This window comes from Camarhynchus parvulus, chromosome 12 (genome assembly GCF_901933205.1).
Source record: "Camarhynchus parvulus chromosome 12, STF_HiC, whole genome shotgun sequence".
Taxonomy (NCBI): domain Eukaryota; kingdom Metazoa; phylum Chordata; class Aves; order Passeriformes; family Thraupidae; genus Camarhynchus; species Camarhynchus parvulus.
This window is the reverse complement of record NC_044582.1, coordinates 9,282,499-9,298,244: the sequence shown is the minus strand read 5'-3', so window position 1 is coordinate 9,298,244 and position 15,746 is coordinate 9,282,499. Positions and strand designations below refer to the sequence as shown.

The following is a 15,746-nucleotide window of genomic DNA, read 5'->3' as shown; positions in this document are numbered from 1 at the left end:
AGAGGTGGGAATTTGCCCAGCGGGAGAAGTTTTTCCAGGTGATGAAGTGAGGTGGGAACTGAGGGGTGAGGGAGAAGCGGTGGCTCCGTTACCCGTGCACAGCTAAAGAGAGGTCAGCAGGCGGATGCGGAGGGTCTCTGCTTTGGGGGCCGTCGCTGCCCCGGAGCTGCGGCTGCCGGGGCTCTGCCCTCCCGGGGGCTCTGCCCGTGCCGCCGGCGGGTTCCGGCCATCCCCGCTGCCCTGCCGGGGGCTGATCACCCGCGCCCGGCGCAGGCAGCCGCGCCGCCGGCGCTCGTTGTGGGCACCGGGGCCGGCGTGCGGGCACCGGGGCCAGGGGCGCCGGCCGGGTGGGCGGTGGCTCCGCAGGCAGGAATTGGGAGCGAACGGAGGGCTGCGCTCCGCCCCCGGCCCGCCGCTCGGTCCCCGCGGCCGGCGGGCAGTGCGGACCCCTGCCGGCTCCCCGCCCCCGGAGCGGCGGCGGCGGCGGGAGGAGGCGGCGCCGGGCGGCGGGATGCGGAGCGGGGCCGGGCGGCGGGCGGGCGCGGCGGCGAGGGGCAGAGCCCGGCGGGCGGCGGGGCGGCCGCGCTCCCCGTGAAGAGGCGGTGCGGCAGGGCAGCGGCCGCCGCCATGCAGCCCTTGCACCGGGCCCCGGCGTTGCTGCTGCTGCTGCTTCTGGCCGCCGGTGAGTCAGGCTGGCGCGGCGGCAGCCGCTGCCATCCCTACGGGCTGGGCGGCGGGTGGGTGTCCATCCCCTCCGCGGGCACCGGGACCCCCGGCGGGAGGCAGCTCTGCTCTCCCCCCACCCCGGGGAACAGCGCTGCGCCGCGGCTCCAATGCCACGGGGCGCCGGGACCTCTGCAGCGGGCTGGGCTCCATCACCCCGCCGTTCCCCGCAGGCACCACTGACCCGGGTACCGAGACTTGCGGCGGCTCCCATCTCCACCCCCGAGCTCTCCCTGTGCGCCTGGCACTGCCCCCTACCCGGGCATCAGAGCCCTCTGGGGCAGCCGCTGTCTGCCCCGGGACCCGCTGCGTTCCCGGCACCGTGGGCTGGATGCACGTGGGTTGCTCTCCCGGCTCTCCCGCCCCGGAGAGGGGGCACCGGCACGGGACCCGCGGGCACCGGGCGGTCGCGGCTCGGCCCGGCCGGGGCGGTCTCGGCTGCGGCAGCGCTGCCCCGCACCGGACGTTCGGGTGTCGGTGGCTTCGTCTGGCGTCGTGGTGATTTTGCGAACTACCGTGAAACTGATACAAAGAACGGGCCACCGCGAATTGCTGCACGATTCCCCAAGAGCCTCCTCTTGAAATTTGGAGGAGAGGTAGGGTGCCAGGAAAAGGCAGTTAAGTGCAGGAATGATTATAGTCGGAATAGTTATGAATGCTCTGCTTCTATTTTTAAATAGTCTGGGGAAATTTCCCAACAAAGGGATCCCCCAAAGACCCATGAGGCTGAGATTGTCCTCTTCCTCCCTAATCCATCCCTTTGTACAGAAATCTGGTTAGTGTGGAATAGGAGTTCTGAACGGGGACATTTGAAGTGTGGGGGAGTCTTTGTCTTGAGTCATTCTGACAGGGAAGGAAGGGCTGACTTACCAACCAGTCACTGTCTTCCAGCACGACCAAGCTGTGATACAGTGACATCCAGTCCCCCGGCACATCTCCTTTATTACCCCAATCTCCTGAAAACGTTCATGGGGGAATGTGTCATCTGTAGAGCCGCTCTGTCTATGGGCTGTTAGTCTCTGTCATCTGAGGCTCCTGAGAGAGAAGAGATAAAGCCTTTTAGGTTTGCAAACAATAGTGAGCCTAAAGAGCAAAATGGATCTGAAAACCTGTTGGGGTTTTGTGCCAATACTCTGTGGCACAGAAGCAATAAGTCTTTCTGGAGCTGAGGAGAGAGCCAATTCTGTGGTTTCCTCCAGGCAGGTTCTCCACACTAAGGGAATACCTTGGGCACAGCTGGCAAAGGTTCTTCAGCCATGTCTCAGCAGGAAACCCCTGTGTCCAAATTCAGCCAAGGGAGCTGCCACAATCCCACCCTGCCAATCTACCAGCAAGGGTTGACCCCATCCCCTATGCTCTGCACAGGAAGGAGAGGGACCTCATGGTAGTTTTAAAATGTGGCAGCCAAAAGGACAACCACAGGTACTGCTGTGCTGGGGGGAGGATATGCTTCCTATTCTGCTGAGGCTGCTGGAAATTTTCTAGTAGTGTTGTCCAGCTGGTGGTGATATGGAGGATTTGGGTACTTGGCTTCCCCTATGATCCTCTCTGCTGTCCTAGCAGGGAGAGGCATAGGGATGGGAGGTGAGGAGCAGCTCCCAGGAACAGCTCAATTCCTAATCTAGTGAAATTTGTAATCCTGGTGGGCTGTAGCAGTACTGTGGGGCTGGCCAGGTCTCTCCAGACCAGTGGGCTCCTACCCAGATGGGAGGTCAGAAGTGGAGATGCAGACTGCTGGGAATTTGTACCTCAGGCTCTGCTCTGGGTAGTAGCTTTGCTAGGTGGTTCAGGATCAGTTCCAGTCTGCAATAATTCATTGCACTCTGGCCTCACTTCTCCAGTAGCACAGGACAGGAACAGTTAACACCTGAGAGGGAGCTGGGTTGACTGTGTGTAGTTCCCCAGTGTTTCCCTGGGCTGGGAGCCACCATAGACCTGCAGGATGTGCTGAAATGGGACATGTGCTTCATCAGGGTCCCATCAGATTGCTGGGCAGCACAAGTCTCTTGGCAGAATTTGCAAACATCTCTCCAGGCTCTAGGGTATCTGAGCCCCTTTGGTTTTGCAAGTAGAAAAATGATGCGGGGGGGAAGGAGGGAATTGGTCTCCTTCCTCTTTTTGTCTCCCCAGGTGGTTGTCTGCATGTGGGCTGCTTAAGGGCTTTTTTTTTCTTTCTGCCTGCTTAGACGATGTCTTGTTAGCATTGTGTGAACAAGGCAGAGATGAGGGAGTATAGATCAGGATGAATGAAAATTCCCTGTAGTCAGTTTTTCCTTGGCCGCCTCGCTGCCATAAGGAAATGTTCATTTAATTACAGGCATCAGGGGTAGAAATAACCACATTAAGCCCTCAAGGGGAAGCTGCCGGCGACAAGCTGCAGATCAGAGTGCACAGAAGTTTTCCCACTCACTCTGCCTGGGAAGAAGCCGTGGCACTGTGTGGGTTCCTGGGGGAGCAGCAGCACTGACAGCCCCACTGCAGGGCTGGGGCAGAGGGGCTGCAGGAAGGTGCACCATGGCTCCCAGCTGGTGCTTGGGTGAACTGGCTCCTCATTCTTGCTGGCTGTTTGTGGAAACCAGGGCACTACTGAAACACGTAATCCCAAAAGAATGGAGGGAGGCTCTTTGTCAGCCACACGAGCGCAGCCTGCACCGAGGCCAAGAAAACACGTGTGTTGGTTTATTCAGAGGGCCAGGGATGCTGGCAAGGAAGGTGCACCCTGCTGGGGCTCAGAGCAGTCCCTGACTGTCCCTGTGCCTGGTGAAGCCCTGTTGTGGTTACCAGGCTTTGGATGTACATTCTTGGTTGGGGTCAATTTGTTAGTGCTGGGAAAGCCGCTTTGCAGCCCTCTCTCTATATGCCAACTGCAGCCATGGCTCCTCTTGTCCTGCCTGGTGTTGTGAAGGTAGTCAGAACCCTTATATGTGCCCTGGGACCACCAAACCTTTGCATGAGGTTTTTTTTTGCCTAGGATACCTGAGGCTGTTTGGAGAGTGGAGCCTCTGGGGGATGCAGTGTATGGCAGGGTGGTTGTCATTGCTCTGCTGCAGGGGCTGGAGTGTTTTGTGCTCAGTGTTATGCCAGGGGATTTAAGGACCTTTTAGGGTGTAAAACCTCTCAGTTACATTTTGATAGGTGACCATGTCTCAAGGGAAGTCCCTCGGGCACCTGAGGTATTGCTTGCTCTGCCTGGGCAGGAAGGCTTTGCAGAAGAAGTGGGCGAGTGCCTTTATTGGGTGTGCTGGAAATCAGAGTGAGCATTGTGGGGTGCATGGTCCAGGCTGGGACAAAGTGAGAAGAGGAAGCACAGGCCTCAGAGGTAGAAATAACCACATTAAGCCCTCGAGGGGACTTGAGGCACTTAAGACCTCAAGGGGACAGATGAAATGCTTTGGGCCTTAGAGAGGGCAAAGCAGTCTATGGCTGTGGTTTTTCTCTTAGATCAGTGGCTTTCATCCCATGGTCTGTTAACCCCTGGGGGCCTGTGGGCTGTTTGAAGAGGCCTATGAAAGATAACTGAGGATAGAAAATTCACTTGTACTGTGTAGAACTGTCTACCCAATGCTGTTTTCCCAGGGGCTGCATCTCCCCTGGCCCAGAGCTGGGAGCTGCCATTGTCAATAGCAGGAATTGAGGAGGAGAGCAGACGTGGTGGCAGCAGAGGAGGGAGGTGTGAAGGCTACGAGACAATCCAGGGAGGGAGTGAAGGCAAACAGTCTGGGAGACTGCAATCAAGTGAGATTGTGGCTCCAGGCATGAATGGTTGAGCAGAGGGGGGAGGACAGGCGGGCATGTTGAAGTGTCTCCTGCTTGCATGGAGTCTCTCGTGTGGGAATGGGTGGAGGTGTTTAGAGCAGTCTGGATGTTACAGATCCTAAGGACAGGAGCCCTGACACATCTTGGTGTTGGGGTGAGGATGCCCAGCAGCCCTGGACACCAGCCCCAGTCTGACAAAGGGCACGTCTGCAATTATCTGCAAAAGCAGGTGCATGCCCTGGCAGTGCCTTGCTGTTTCCCATGGGTGTACCTGGCCCTGTGTGCTATGGATGTTCTCTGCTGAAGTACCCAGGGCGCAGATGTTGGCAGTTCTTTGTGAGGTGGTGCCCACCCAGTACGTGCAGACACGCACTCCCTGCAGCTGGGTGGAGCTGGAGCTCTCATTATGCTTGCTGTAAGGAGCTGTAAAAGCTTAAAGATGCTGGCACAACATCCCTCTAAAGAGCTGTCCCATTGCAAGGGCTTCTTCCCTTGTTCCTTGTTGCTCTTCTTGGTGTAGGTAGGTACGTATGTGCTCCCTGCAGACCAAGTGCTTTTCCTGTTGCTTTCTAAAACATGCTGGAGACACAGGAAGGTGGATGGTTTTAGAGGGACACTCACTAAGGGACCTGGTTGCTGGCAGTACCAGAGGAGGATGGCAGTCTGATCTTGTTTTCTGAAGCCCTAATTGGAAATGATCTCTGAGATTAGGGTCATGGCTGGGTGTGTAAGTAGTCTAGTGCAGTGTGGGAGAGCAGCAATAAGGCTGTGTGGGAGCTGCAGTGGGAGAGTTCTCTTAGGTGGTGTGTCCCAGAACAGCTATGGTCTGTAACTCTGAATGAGCACCAAAAGAACTTGGTTTCATACACAGTCATCCCTTATGCTTCCCTTTGCAAGCTGTTGAGGGTTTGGAGTGCAGAGGCTCCAAGTGACTGTGTGGGAATCAGCTTAGACATCCCTCAGTCAAACAACATTTCTGCCTCTTCCTCCACTGGCCATGGTTGGGATCCCTTTTTGTTATTGAAATTACCCTGCATTTTGTTATGTTCTGGAAGTGGTTCGTGCCCTGACCGTTCTGCCCTGGGGCCTCTCTCCTCTCTGCCCTTGGGCCTTGCTCTGGGCCTTTCCAGGCACAGTGGTCTGGGGGAGGGAATATCCCTGGCAGATGCTTCCCTCATCTGGTCATTGTGCTTCTGTCCGAACTGATTATCAGTACATGACCCATTCCTGACCCAGCTCTCATAGGAAATAACATTGTTGGGTAGCTCCTGGGTGTGGGGTGGGCTTGAAAGGAAGGTCAACGGTAGCAGGGCCAGATGGACATTCTTGAGGCTGCTTCCTTGGCAGTACCACCATGCTCCCTGTGCAAGTGTGCTTGGCTCTGCCAGTTGGTGGTGACAGACAGGTAAGTCAGAGTGTGCCCCAGGCAAATGTTCTTCTCTCCAGCAGGCTGATCCTGCCTCCTTGGCACTGTGGTGTAGACACAACACTCAGGAAGGAGAGGTAAAAACAACCTTCTGTTGGGTAAACTGATGAGCACTCCAGCCCCTCTAGAGATCAAGCTGATGTAGTGACATCTTCAGGGATGATTGTGTGTTTCCTTGGAGAGAAATTGAGGTTTGCTTGGTACTAATTAAAAAGCAAAAAAAATTTAAAGGCTATTTGACACAGTCACAGCGTCAACAGCTAGATTCCATTTCATCTCCCCAAATCCCTCTTCTCATTTCAGCTGGACACAAAAATGACTTATTTCCTCTTTAATTTCTAGTCCTGTTCAATAGGCCAATGGGGAGCTTTTAAATAGCTGACCTGTCCCATGGAGAGGTGACTTGCTTTGTGGCAAAGGGATAAAGTGATTTTTGGTCAGCCAATGTAGAAAACACTTTGGGGTTCTTTTAGAATTATTTAGAATTGTGAAACTGCTTTCATTCACAGCACTTTGTGAGAAAGATGGCAGATAGCCTTTCTTCAGATTTTTTTTTTCTGATGTTGAGCGAAACTCCCTCACCTCCTTGTCTGGGGCTGTTGTGAATCCTCTGCTGAGCTGAACAGAGCAAGCTTCACCACTTTGACTCAGAACTGTTTTCTGAGCGGTCATGAGGTCAGCACTAGCAAGCTCTTTTCATCTGTATCCTCCTGGCTGGCTTTTTTTCAGTGGCCTCAGAAAGGTAGCACTGCAGCATTATTCCCTGCTGTTGGAATTGCCCCAGTCTGCTCCTCACAGAGGTGAAACATCTTTTGCATTGGCTCCAATGTCACCTCTGTGGGTGCTGGCAGCAGGACAGCGCGCAGCTAGCGCAGGAGCTCCCATCCCGCCTTTGTTCCCTCTCCCCTCTCAATCTACCTCTCCCACTTTCTCTGCTTTCTGGCCCCTCCTCTGTCTGCTCTGGGAGGGTTTTTCCTCTCGTGCTCTGAGCCCTGCTGTTTCCCCGAAGGCTGCCTGCCCTTTTTAGCATGCAGAGCCTCATCTCCTCCAGGTTACGCAGAGGTGCCGCAAAAATAGAAATGAGAGACAAACGCCCCATTGAAGCAGCTGGTGAGCCCTGGCTCTGTTCCCTGCTCCCTCCCATCTACAGTTGCAGGTCTTTATTCATTTGTTTCTTTATTCCTATCACTCGATCTGCATTTTAGAATACAAAATTGGGAGGCTGATGGCTGGTAGAAGTTGTCTAATCCCTGTTACCCGTCCTGGGAGGAAAATGGCCTGCAACTGAGGTCTTGGGCATTAGATTTCCTTTCTCAGCTGTGCTCCCCTGCCTCCCAGCTCAGCTCATGCTTTGATTCTTTCTTTGCCTTGGAGTTGACAGCTGCGTGGAGCTCCTTTATGAGAGGACTGAAAGAGAGGGGGAAGATGGCAAATCTCCGTGCTGCTTTTTGGCACCCCAACCCTTTGGGTTTTTGCTGCCGGTGCAGAAGGCATGAATGAAGTGGTGTCAGGATGGTGTCTGGAGAGGTCCTGATTTGTACTCTGGTGTGGTGGTTCTTTAAGCCCTGGGGCATTCAGGCTGGTGCTGGCACAGAGGGTTCCCCCAGACCAGTCTCTGCATCCCGTGCCTGTAGATCAGACCCCAAAGTGCTACTCACATCCAGCCCAGGGACAAGACACCTGTCTTGCTCAGGCTGTGCATGACTCATTCTTAGGGATGAGGTGGTGTAGTTTTATCTTGGGCTGAGGAAAGCAGCCCAGTAAACCAGATAATGCAGCTTAGGGGGTTTTAACTGAGTAAACACTTCAGAGTTAAAGGAGGGTAAACAAATTCCCAGCATCCGAGCTTCCCACATGGATGGAAATAGCTCTCTGGATTACCAGGTTCACCTGCCATGAGATGTGTTTTGTAGAAGGGGTGGGATGGGCTCTGGCTGAGCTCTGTAGGCAGCCCTAACAGAGTGTAGCTGGTGGAAAAGAGGTTTGAGGCAGTGTAGATACTGTCACAGAGGTGCATTTTGAGACTTTGCCTTGCTGCTGGGGAGACCCAGGATGTGCTTTGTAGTGTGGCTGGAGAGCTGAGGTGCCACATCAGCCATGTCTCTGTGAATGGGAGTCAGGGGAAACTGAGGCATTGGGGTGGATAAAGAGCTTGCTCAGGATCCAGGCAGTCAGTTGCAGTCACATATAAACCAAATATTCCATGTGGCCTTGGGCCTGCCATGGTCTCTTCCTATCCTGCTCTCCTTTGATGGATGACTTTGAGAATAATGTTTCTTTTCTCCTCCTTGCAGCTCTCTGTCATGTTTGTTTAAGCTGCAAGCTCCTCAAGACAAGTGCTCTCTCTGGTGCTCCATCAGGGATGCAGGTGTTGCCTGTCAGCTGGGGAAGCTCACACTGGAGCCTGCTGAGCACCCCAGAACCAGCACAGGGCTGTCCTGGCCAGGCCTTCCCGGGTCTGTGCTCACACACAGGGGGTGTGCAGGCTCTTGATTCCAGATGTGGACCTCACTGTTTGTGCATGGCTCAGGAGTTGGCACATCCCTAGAGATGCCCTGAGGTGTTTTGGTTGGCTCTGTGATGCTGCAGTAGCTTCCTTCCCCATTGATACTCAGCCTCTTTTCCCATTCCCTTTTTGTTGCTGCTCAGGCCTCAGCTGATCTTGCCTTGGATCAATAGGGCAAAATAAACAAGATTGAGAAGTGCTGAAGCCTGGCCCAAGTGTGTATCCAAAGGGTAGCCAATATTTGATTTTGATGAGTTCAGAGAATAGTGGAGGAAGGTGGAGAGGATCAGAGCAGGCAGAAGACTTGAAATTGCATTTCTGGCTTCCAGTATTCCCAGGACAGGTTTGTTAATCTGTTGTCAGGTGAGCAGTGACTCCCAAACTTTCTGTGCCGACTTGCCAATGTTTTCAGTGATCACACCAGGGCCAACCCATGTGCCATTGCCCCACAGCTCATCGTAGCACTTGCCCTGGTTTGGATTTGTGCTCCTGGGATGTGGAGTTGTAGGGCACAGTGGTGGGTAGCAACATCAGGAGGTTGCCTTGTCTGTGCCCTTGCCTGAAGGCAGTTCAGCTCTGCTTAAATCATTGCAGGCCTTGTGTAGCCAGATCTGTGTGCAGCTCCCAGGTGATGTCTCAGCAGTGCTTTGTAAAATCTCTGTTTCTAATACTTCACTACTCTGCAAGGATTTTCACATCTGCATTCCAGTGATATCTCAGAGCTGTTCCTAATACAGGAATTTCTCCTCTTATGGATGTTTTCCCAGCTTATATCAGAAATGTTTTGTGCTAGTTCTCAGGGGGCTTATCACTTTATGCTATTTCTTTTCATAAAAGTTCTGTTATTCCCATTCTCAAGATCACCTAGCTGTACCTGTGGTTTTTCTGTGCAGCAGGGATGTCTCCTTGCTTTGTGTCCTTGGCTAATTTCATTATCACCTTCCTACTTTTTATTGCAAGGTCACTTAGGAAAATGTGACAGAACAGCAGATCCAAAGACAAACCATGAGCAATTTCACTAGTAGCCTCCCTCCAGCACAAACCTCTGTAATTTTTTTGTATAGCCAATGCCTTAAATTTTTCCTGCTAATAGATATCTTTCCTTGTGTCTCTTGTAATTCCTCATGAGGCACTGTATCAGATGTTTGACTGAAGTCCAGATGGATTAGAGCTGCTGCATTTCTGTTGTCTAGAAAATCAGTTATCAAAGAAAAATACCAAATTAGTCTTCATTTCAGCTTATTCAATTAGTTCAGTTCAGTGACTACTTCATTAACAATTGAGGAACTGAGTCTGAGCTGAGAAAGCAAGAAAACTTGTCCTTTTTCCTTCTAATCTATGAATAAAAATCAGCTGTGAGAGGATGAGATCTTTTAGTTTTGATGTGCTGAATGATAGAGGGCTGCAAAGCAAATGGTTCAGTTCACCCAGATTAGTTACTTCACTTGCTTAACAAAACTGTTTTAAATATAAAACAGCTTTTGGTAATTTTATTTTTTCCTTATGCCTCCATATTTATAATGGTATTTAGTAGCTGAATAAAGCCAAATCCCAGGTGCTGTTTTCTTGCATTTTGATTGGAGTTCAATATGCATGTGAATGTACCTTGACACAAATCATAATTAAAGTCTCATCTAGGAATCAAGAAGTGTCAGTGAATCCTTCTAATAGTTAAAATGGAAATAATAAGTGTGTAATGTTGATAGAAAAGTGCAAAATGCAGCTTGCTCTCCTGCTTAGTGTTAGGTGGATGTTTGCTGTTGTCACAACATAATTGTTACCTGTAACTGTCAGCCCTTCCTTATGGAAACCAACAATGTGACTGCACTGAAGTTCAAACCAAAGAATAGGTTTTCACCCTACAGATTTAAAACATGATTAATACTGGTTGTAGATAATACTGTTTTGAATCAGCCTCTCTGCATATAATATAGCTGTAGATCAGGACAGCCTGATAGAAACTGCCATTGTTTTCACAAGGCCAGAGTTTCATGGCTGAACTATATGACATTCCACCTCCTCTCCAGGATGGGTGATTAACAAGGCACCTCATCCTTTAACAGAGGCAAAAACACCTCTGAGAGGGTGAATCATCACCCCAGAAAGAGGTGCCCCACGCTGGATGATTGCTTGGCACTCCTGGATGTGAATGCCACTCTGCATGCTTGGGGATGTTTCCCAAAATACCCTGATTTTCCTCCTCAGCTGAGAGCGCAGCCCATCTCCAGGGCAGGTTGGTTTGGCAGGAAGAGGCTTCAAGGGGAAGAGAAGCCCAGTGGGTGTCATTCCTCTCTCTGACGTGTGTTTTCTGTCATTACACAGGGACCTTGTGCCTCTGCCTTGCCTCCTCGGAGGACCCAACTGCCGATGGCCTCACATCAACTTCCCTGCTGGAATTTGCCATGATGTCCCACCTGGAGGCCATGAATTCCCACGAGCAAACCAGACCAGAGGCTGCAGAGCCAGATCTTGCCCCTGGCTCCCTGCATGCTGCTCCAGGGTCAGGCTTTGCCAGTGAGGAGAATGAGGAGTCCAAGATCTTGCAGCCCCCACAGTACTTCTGGGAAGATGGGGGAGAGCTCAACGACTCCAGCCTGGACTTGGGACCAGCAACAGGTAAGTTCTTTTTACCTCATTCTTCCTACCACTCTGCAAGGACTCTGGGGAAGTGGAGGGATGCAGGGATCAATCTTCCTGCTTTGACACAACTCTTGCTAAGAGGGTCTGAGATTAAATGTCAGCTCTATTTTCTCACCTCAGTGCCTGATGTGTCCCCAATGAACCCTGAGCAAGCACAGGCTTTAGAAACCAAGTTACAGCTGAGCTTTTTATTCCTGAGCTGCTATGAGCTGGGAAAAGCACTGCCTCCATCTAGTTTCCCATTGCCTCATGCCCTCCTTTCACTTTCTCCCCTTTATGCTCTCTTCTCTCTTGTTTTTGTCTGTTGCTGTCTATTAAGCACAACTTTAAGGTCTCAAGAGCCCGACTGAGATCAAGGCCATTTTAGCGTTTGAGTCAGAACTGAGTTCCCTGGGTCAAGTTCTGGGTTCCTCACTCTGTGACTTCAGTGGGGATTTGGTCCAAGAGAAAATAGCAGTTTTTGTCCCTTGGACAGCTGTCCTGTTGCCTACCCTGTCCCGCTACTTCCTGAGAGGTCATGACCAAAATGGGTTTCATTGGCATTTGAGTTTGCTTTCCTCTCTGGAGTGTTTTTCTGAGACCACTGAGTCCCCTCAGTAGTCTCTCCCCAAGCCCCTCACTGGCTTTGAGATGCTCTCAGAGAGAGGGATGGGAGGAAGGAGGAGGTGCATTGCAGGGTTTCCAGTAGCTTAGGAGATTATTTCACATGCTCCTGCTCTTAAGTGTCATGTGGGGCATGTATTAAGTGTTACCCAAGGGCCAGGCTTCAGCCTTATCCCTCCTCCCCTATGCAGTATCGCTCTCAGCACATCTGACTGAGGTCTGCAATTAGAAAGCACAAGTCTTGTTTTATCTCCTCTCCTATTTCTGTGACCTTAAAAAACACCTGTGCTCACACAGGGCTGAGAGCTGTGGCTTGGGTTGCCCACTGGGGCACAGCACACGCTATGTGGGGCAAGGGCCAGGTCAGCTTAGGTCTCCAAAGCCCTTTGCTCACTGACAGTGCTGCTAAACCTGTCTGCCTGTGCTCTGGCTGTCCTGGGGCACTCGCAGGCCTGGCTGTGGGGCAGCTGAGCTGTGCAGAGGTGCTGGGCGGGGGGATGGGGCCGTTGTTGGGATGGAGCCATTGGGATGGGGCTGTTGGGATGGCACTGTTGGGACAGGGTGGTTGTTGGGGTGGAGGTGTTGGGACGGGACTGTTGTTGGGATGGCACTGTTGGGATGGTGCTGTTGGGAAAGCACCATTTTTGGGATGGTGCTGTTGGGAAGGCACTGTTTTTGGGATGGTGCTGTTGGGATGGGGCTGTTGTTGGGATGGGGCCATTGTTGGGATGGGGCCGTTGGGAAGGCGCGTTTTTGGGATGGTGCTGTTGGGATGTGCTGTTGGGATGGTGCTGTTGGGAAGGCACTGTTTTTGGGATGGCACTGTTGGGATGTGCCGTTGGGATGGCACCGTTTTTGGGATGGTGCCGTTGGGATGGCACCGTTTTTGGGATGGTGCTGTTGGGAAAGCACCATTTTTGGGATGTGCCATTGGGATGGCGCCGTTCCTGCCGCGCATCCCTGGGACACGCTCTGGCTCAGCTGCTCCTGCGCGCTGGCAGCGCTCAGCGACGCTTTTCTTGGTGTGCCAGCAGGCACCTGCGTGTCCTCACAGATCGGGACGTGACTTGGAGAACAGCGTGTGCTTGTGCATTGAGGGAGAGATGACTGGTACTGAACCCAGCCTTGCCTCTTGCACGTGCCTCGCCCCATTTGCATGCGGAACACGCCGCTCTCTCCTTCCGTTCTCGCCTGCAGTTCTTTCCTCCAGGAGCAGATGTGCTCTTTCAGCTGTCCTTTATGCATACCCTGCCCTATCCGCTGCCCAGCTAACCACTGCTCTGCTTCCAAGTGCTGTTTCTTCCCCTGACAGTTGCTGTGTCCACAGCTCATGTCTCAATGGCATTTCAGAACCTTGGTTAATAGAACAGTTTGAATTATTCAAGAGCCGGGAGCACATTTCTACTTAAAATTTAATTAGAAACCTGTTGTGTGTCATTTTACAATAAAGGATATTGTAATAGCATCCCTAAATTGGGCAGTCTTCTCCTGTCATGCAAAGCCTCTGTATGAGGGATGCACCCAACCAATGGAACTTACATGCTGCATGTGTGACAGATGCCATGTGATACGTTGTGGATCTGTGTGGTGACATCTGTTAGGTTGTTTTCAACGTATAAACCCATTAAACAGTTTTAAACAGCTGCTGTTTAAGGAAAAAAAGTTTATAGTGTAAGTTTTCCTTATGTGAGATTTCATTCAGTGAAGTGTAGCCCAGCATAGTTGGTAGCTCTGTCCCAGGCACACACTGGAAACACTGCATCAATCAAGGCACAGAACAGGATTGTTGTACTCCAAAAGAGAGAAAATTACCTGCTATGGAAGGAGATCTGTGCTGGCTTCTTTTTGTCTTTATACAAAGATATTGGGCCTGATATTGGTCCAGGTACAGGATCTTGCAGATAGGCCAGATTTCCTGCTATTCAAAAGCTGTATGAGTTATCTCCATCTCTCCTTTTTCTATGTCTGTCTGAACTCTGTGTGGGGAGACTGCCCAGCCTTTGTGTGACTTCAAGGCTGCAAGAGCTAAAAAGCAATAACAATCTGCAGCTGCTGCTTTTTTTTTTGTTAAGTGCACAAAAAACATCCTTTAAAAATATTTATAGAAAACATTTCTAGGGCCACCTGTTAGTCCATTAGAAAGTGAGAAGAAACTCCCAGTGGAAGAGCACAGCTCAGACTAGGGCTCTGGTTCTCCTGAATAATGTGCTTTTGCTGATTTATGTTACAGAAGAGTGATTCTATATTGACATCAGTGAGCACTAACCTTTGGAAGGGCCCTGACATCTGTCTCATTCTGTCTGAGGGTGCACAGAAGTGTGCACTTGCATGTGTGTCACCCCATGCACAGCTGCTACCCAGTGGAGCCACACGTGGAGGAGATGGATTAGGGGTCTGGTGGGAATGTGGATGCTATATCCTCATGGAAAGAAGCAGTGTGTGATTTGTACTGCAGCTAAAAAGCAACTCAGTGGAGCTGTGAACCTGTTACTTCTGCATTCCTTCAGGCTTCCAGGGAACCAAGAAGCTCCTGGTTGTAGTTTGGGTTTGGCTGCTTTGCTTCACCTTTGGTAGGAAATTGGCCTGAGCCACAGATCAGCTCAGTGGACCTGCAGGGTCTTGCATCTGGCCCTTCCTCTTCTCCTTTCCTTTCTTCCCATTTCTCCATCTTGTTTTGAGGGGAGGCTTCCAGTCCCCTGTGTTTCCTGCTGTTACACAGGTGTCCTTGGCAGCAGGTAAAACACCTCATCCAGCTTTAGGGCTAGAAGATGGGAGTCAGGAGGGTTGCTGGCCTCTCTGAATCCCTTGTTTTTGGTGAAGGAGTTCATGGTACTGTATCCACCCTGGAGTTCTCCCTGTTTGCAGCTCTCAGTGTTCTCCTTTGGCTCAGTCAGGATGCACTGCCCCATGTGTTCCTCTCTTCCAGTGAAGGCTTGAGTGTGAGGTAGTCTAATCAAGAATTGCTGGGAAGTGTGGGCTCCTGAAAATGGACACAAGACTTGTGAATGCCTCATGCTTGAGGGCACTTAGTCCCTCTCTTCCCCTGCCCAGCAGCTGAGTGCTCAAGGATTGGAGTGCATCATCCCATTTCCCAGTGTTACAGTGGGCTGGCATGAAGCTCACTTCATTACAGCCAGGGACTGTTCTTCTAGCTCCAAGGCAGTTGAAGACCAAGGGATGACTGTACTGGGAGCTCTCCAATCTAGTTTTTAGATTGGTGATTTCCTAGGACGGCATGTGGTGCTTTGTGGGATGGGGGAGGAAATTGTAATCTTTTAATTATTCATAGTAATTAGCAGAAGGGATTCCCAGGGGAGTTAGGACAAGGGATAGTGGGACAGACATGTTAGAAAGATTATATTCAAGAAAAAGTAAGTTTTCTGACCAGTTAATGGAATAAAATACCTTCCATCTTCTCTGATAGTGAGATTCACTTCTTTCCATGATGAATTACTTGCCTCTGGCAAGAGAGATCCTGGTATCTCTCAGCCTTACTGAAATCTACTGCCTCTTCATCCAGACTGACAGCAGATCTGCAGTTCTTAATACCATCTTCAAGCCAATCATTAATGAAATGAAGCACCTGGTAAAGACTGTCTCCATAAGCAGCTTAGTGCTGAGCAGCCTCCTGCCCTAGCTCAGCTCCTGGGATGCCTCTTGTTTATGGCCTGGTTTAGTGTACAGGGACAGGGGTGATCTATCTTGGGACCAGCCAGCTCTGTGAAGACATTGCTGCCAAAGGCTGACCCATGACAGAGGGTTTCAGGGCAGGGTGTTACTCTGGTGCAGCTATCTCTGGCCGTGTTTGGGTGAGGATGACTTATTCTGCCTTTATTCCAGTCTATGTGCTGAGCTGGAATAAGGTATGAGGCTATTTGGGAACAGTAGTCCTTGGTGCCCAGTCTATACCTCAAGCAAATTCAACCATAATGTGGCCTAATCACTTTGCTACTTTGGGTCTCTCTTTTGACTGTGATCTCTTTTGTGTATGGACTTGTCTCAGAGTCTCAGATAACAACCTCTCCTAGTACTTCTGGAAGATTAGTATATTAGCCCCAGCTGGCTTAATTCCAGCACCAGTAATTGTATTTT

The 15,746-nt window shown here is 51.2% G+C and overlaps 1 protein-coding gene across 1 annotated transcript in view; it reads left to right on the top strand.

Annotated features, from left to right (window-relative positions):
- The first annotated feature begins 554 nt into the window (after window positions 1-554).
- PODXL2 (podocalyxin like 2) overlaps window positions 555-15,746 on the top strand; it is a 32,558-nt gene continuing 17,366 nt past the window's right edge. Inside the window, exons 1-2 of the mRNA XM_030956889.1 lie at window positions 555-682; window positions 10,734-11,027. Coding sequence (XP_030812749.1) covers window positions 628-682; window positions 10,734-11,027 — 349 coding nt within the window. The 5' untranslated portion in view covers window positions 555-627. The remainder of the gene's footprint in view (window positions 683-10,733; window positions 11,028-15,746) is intronic.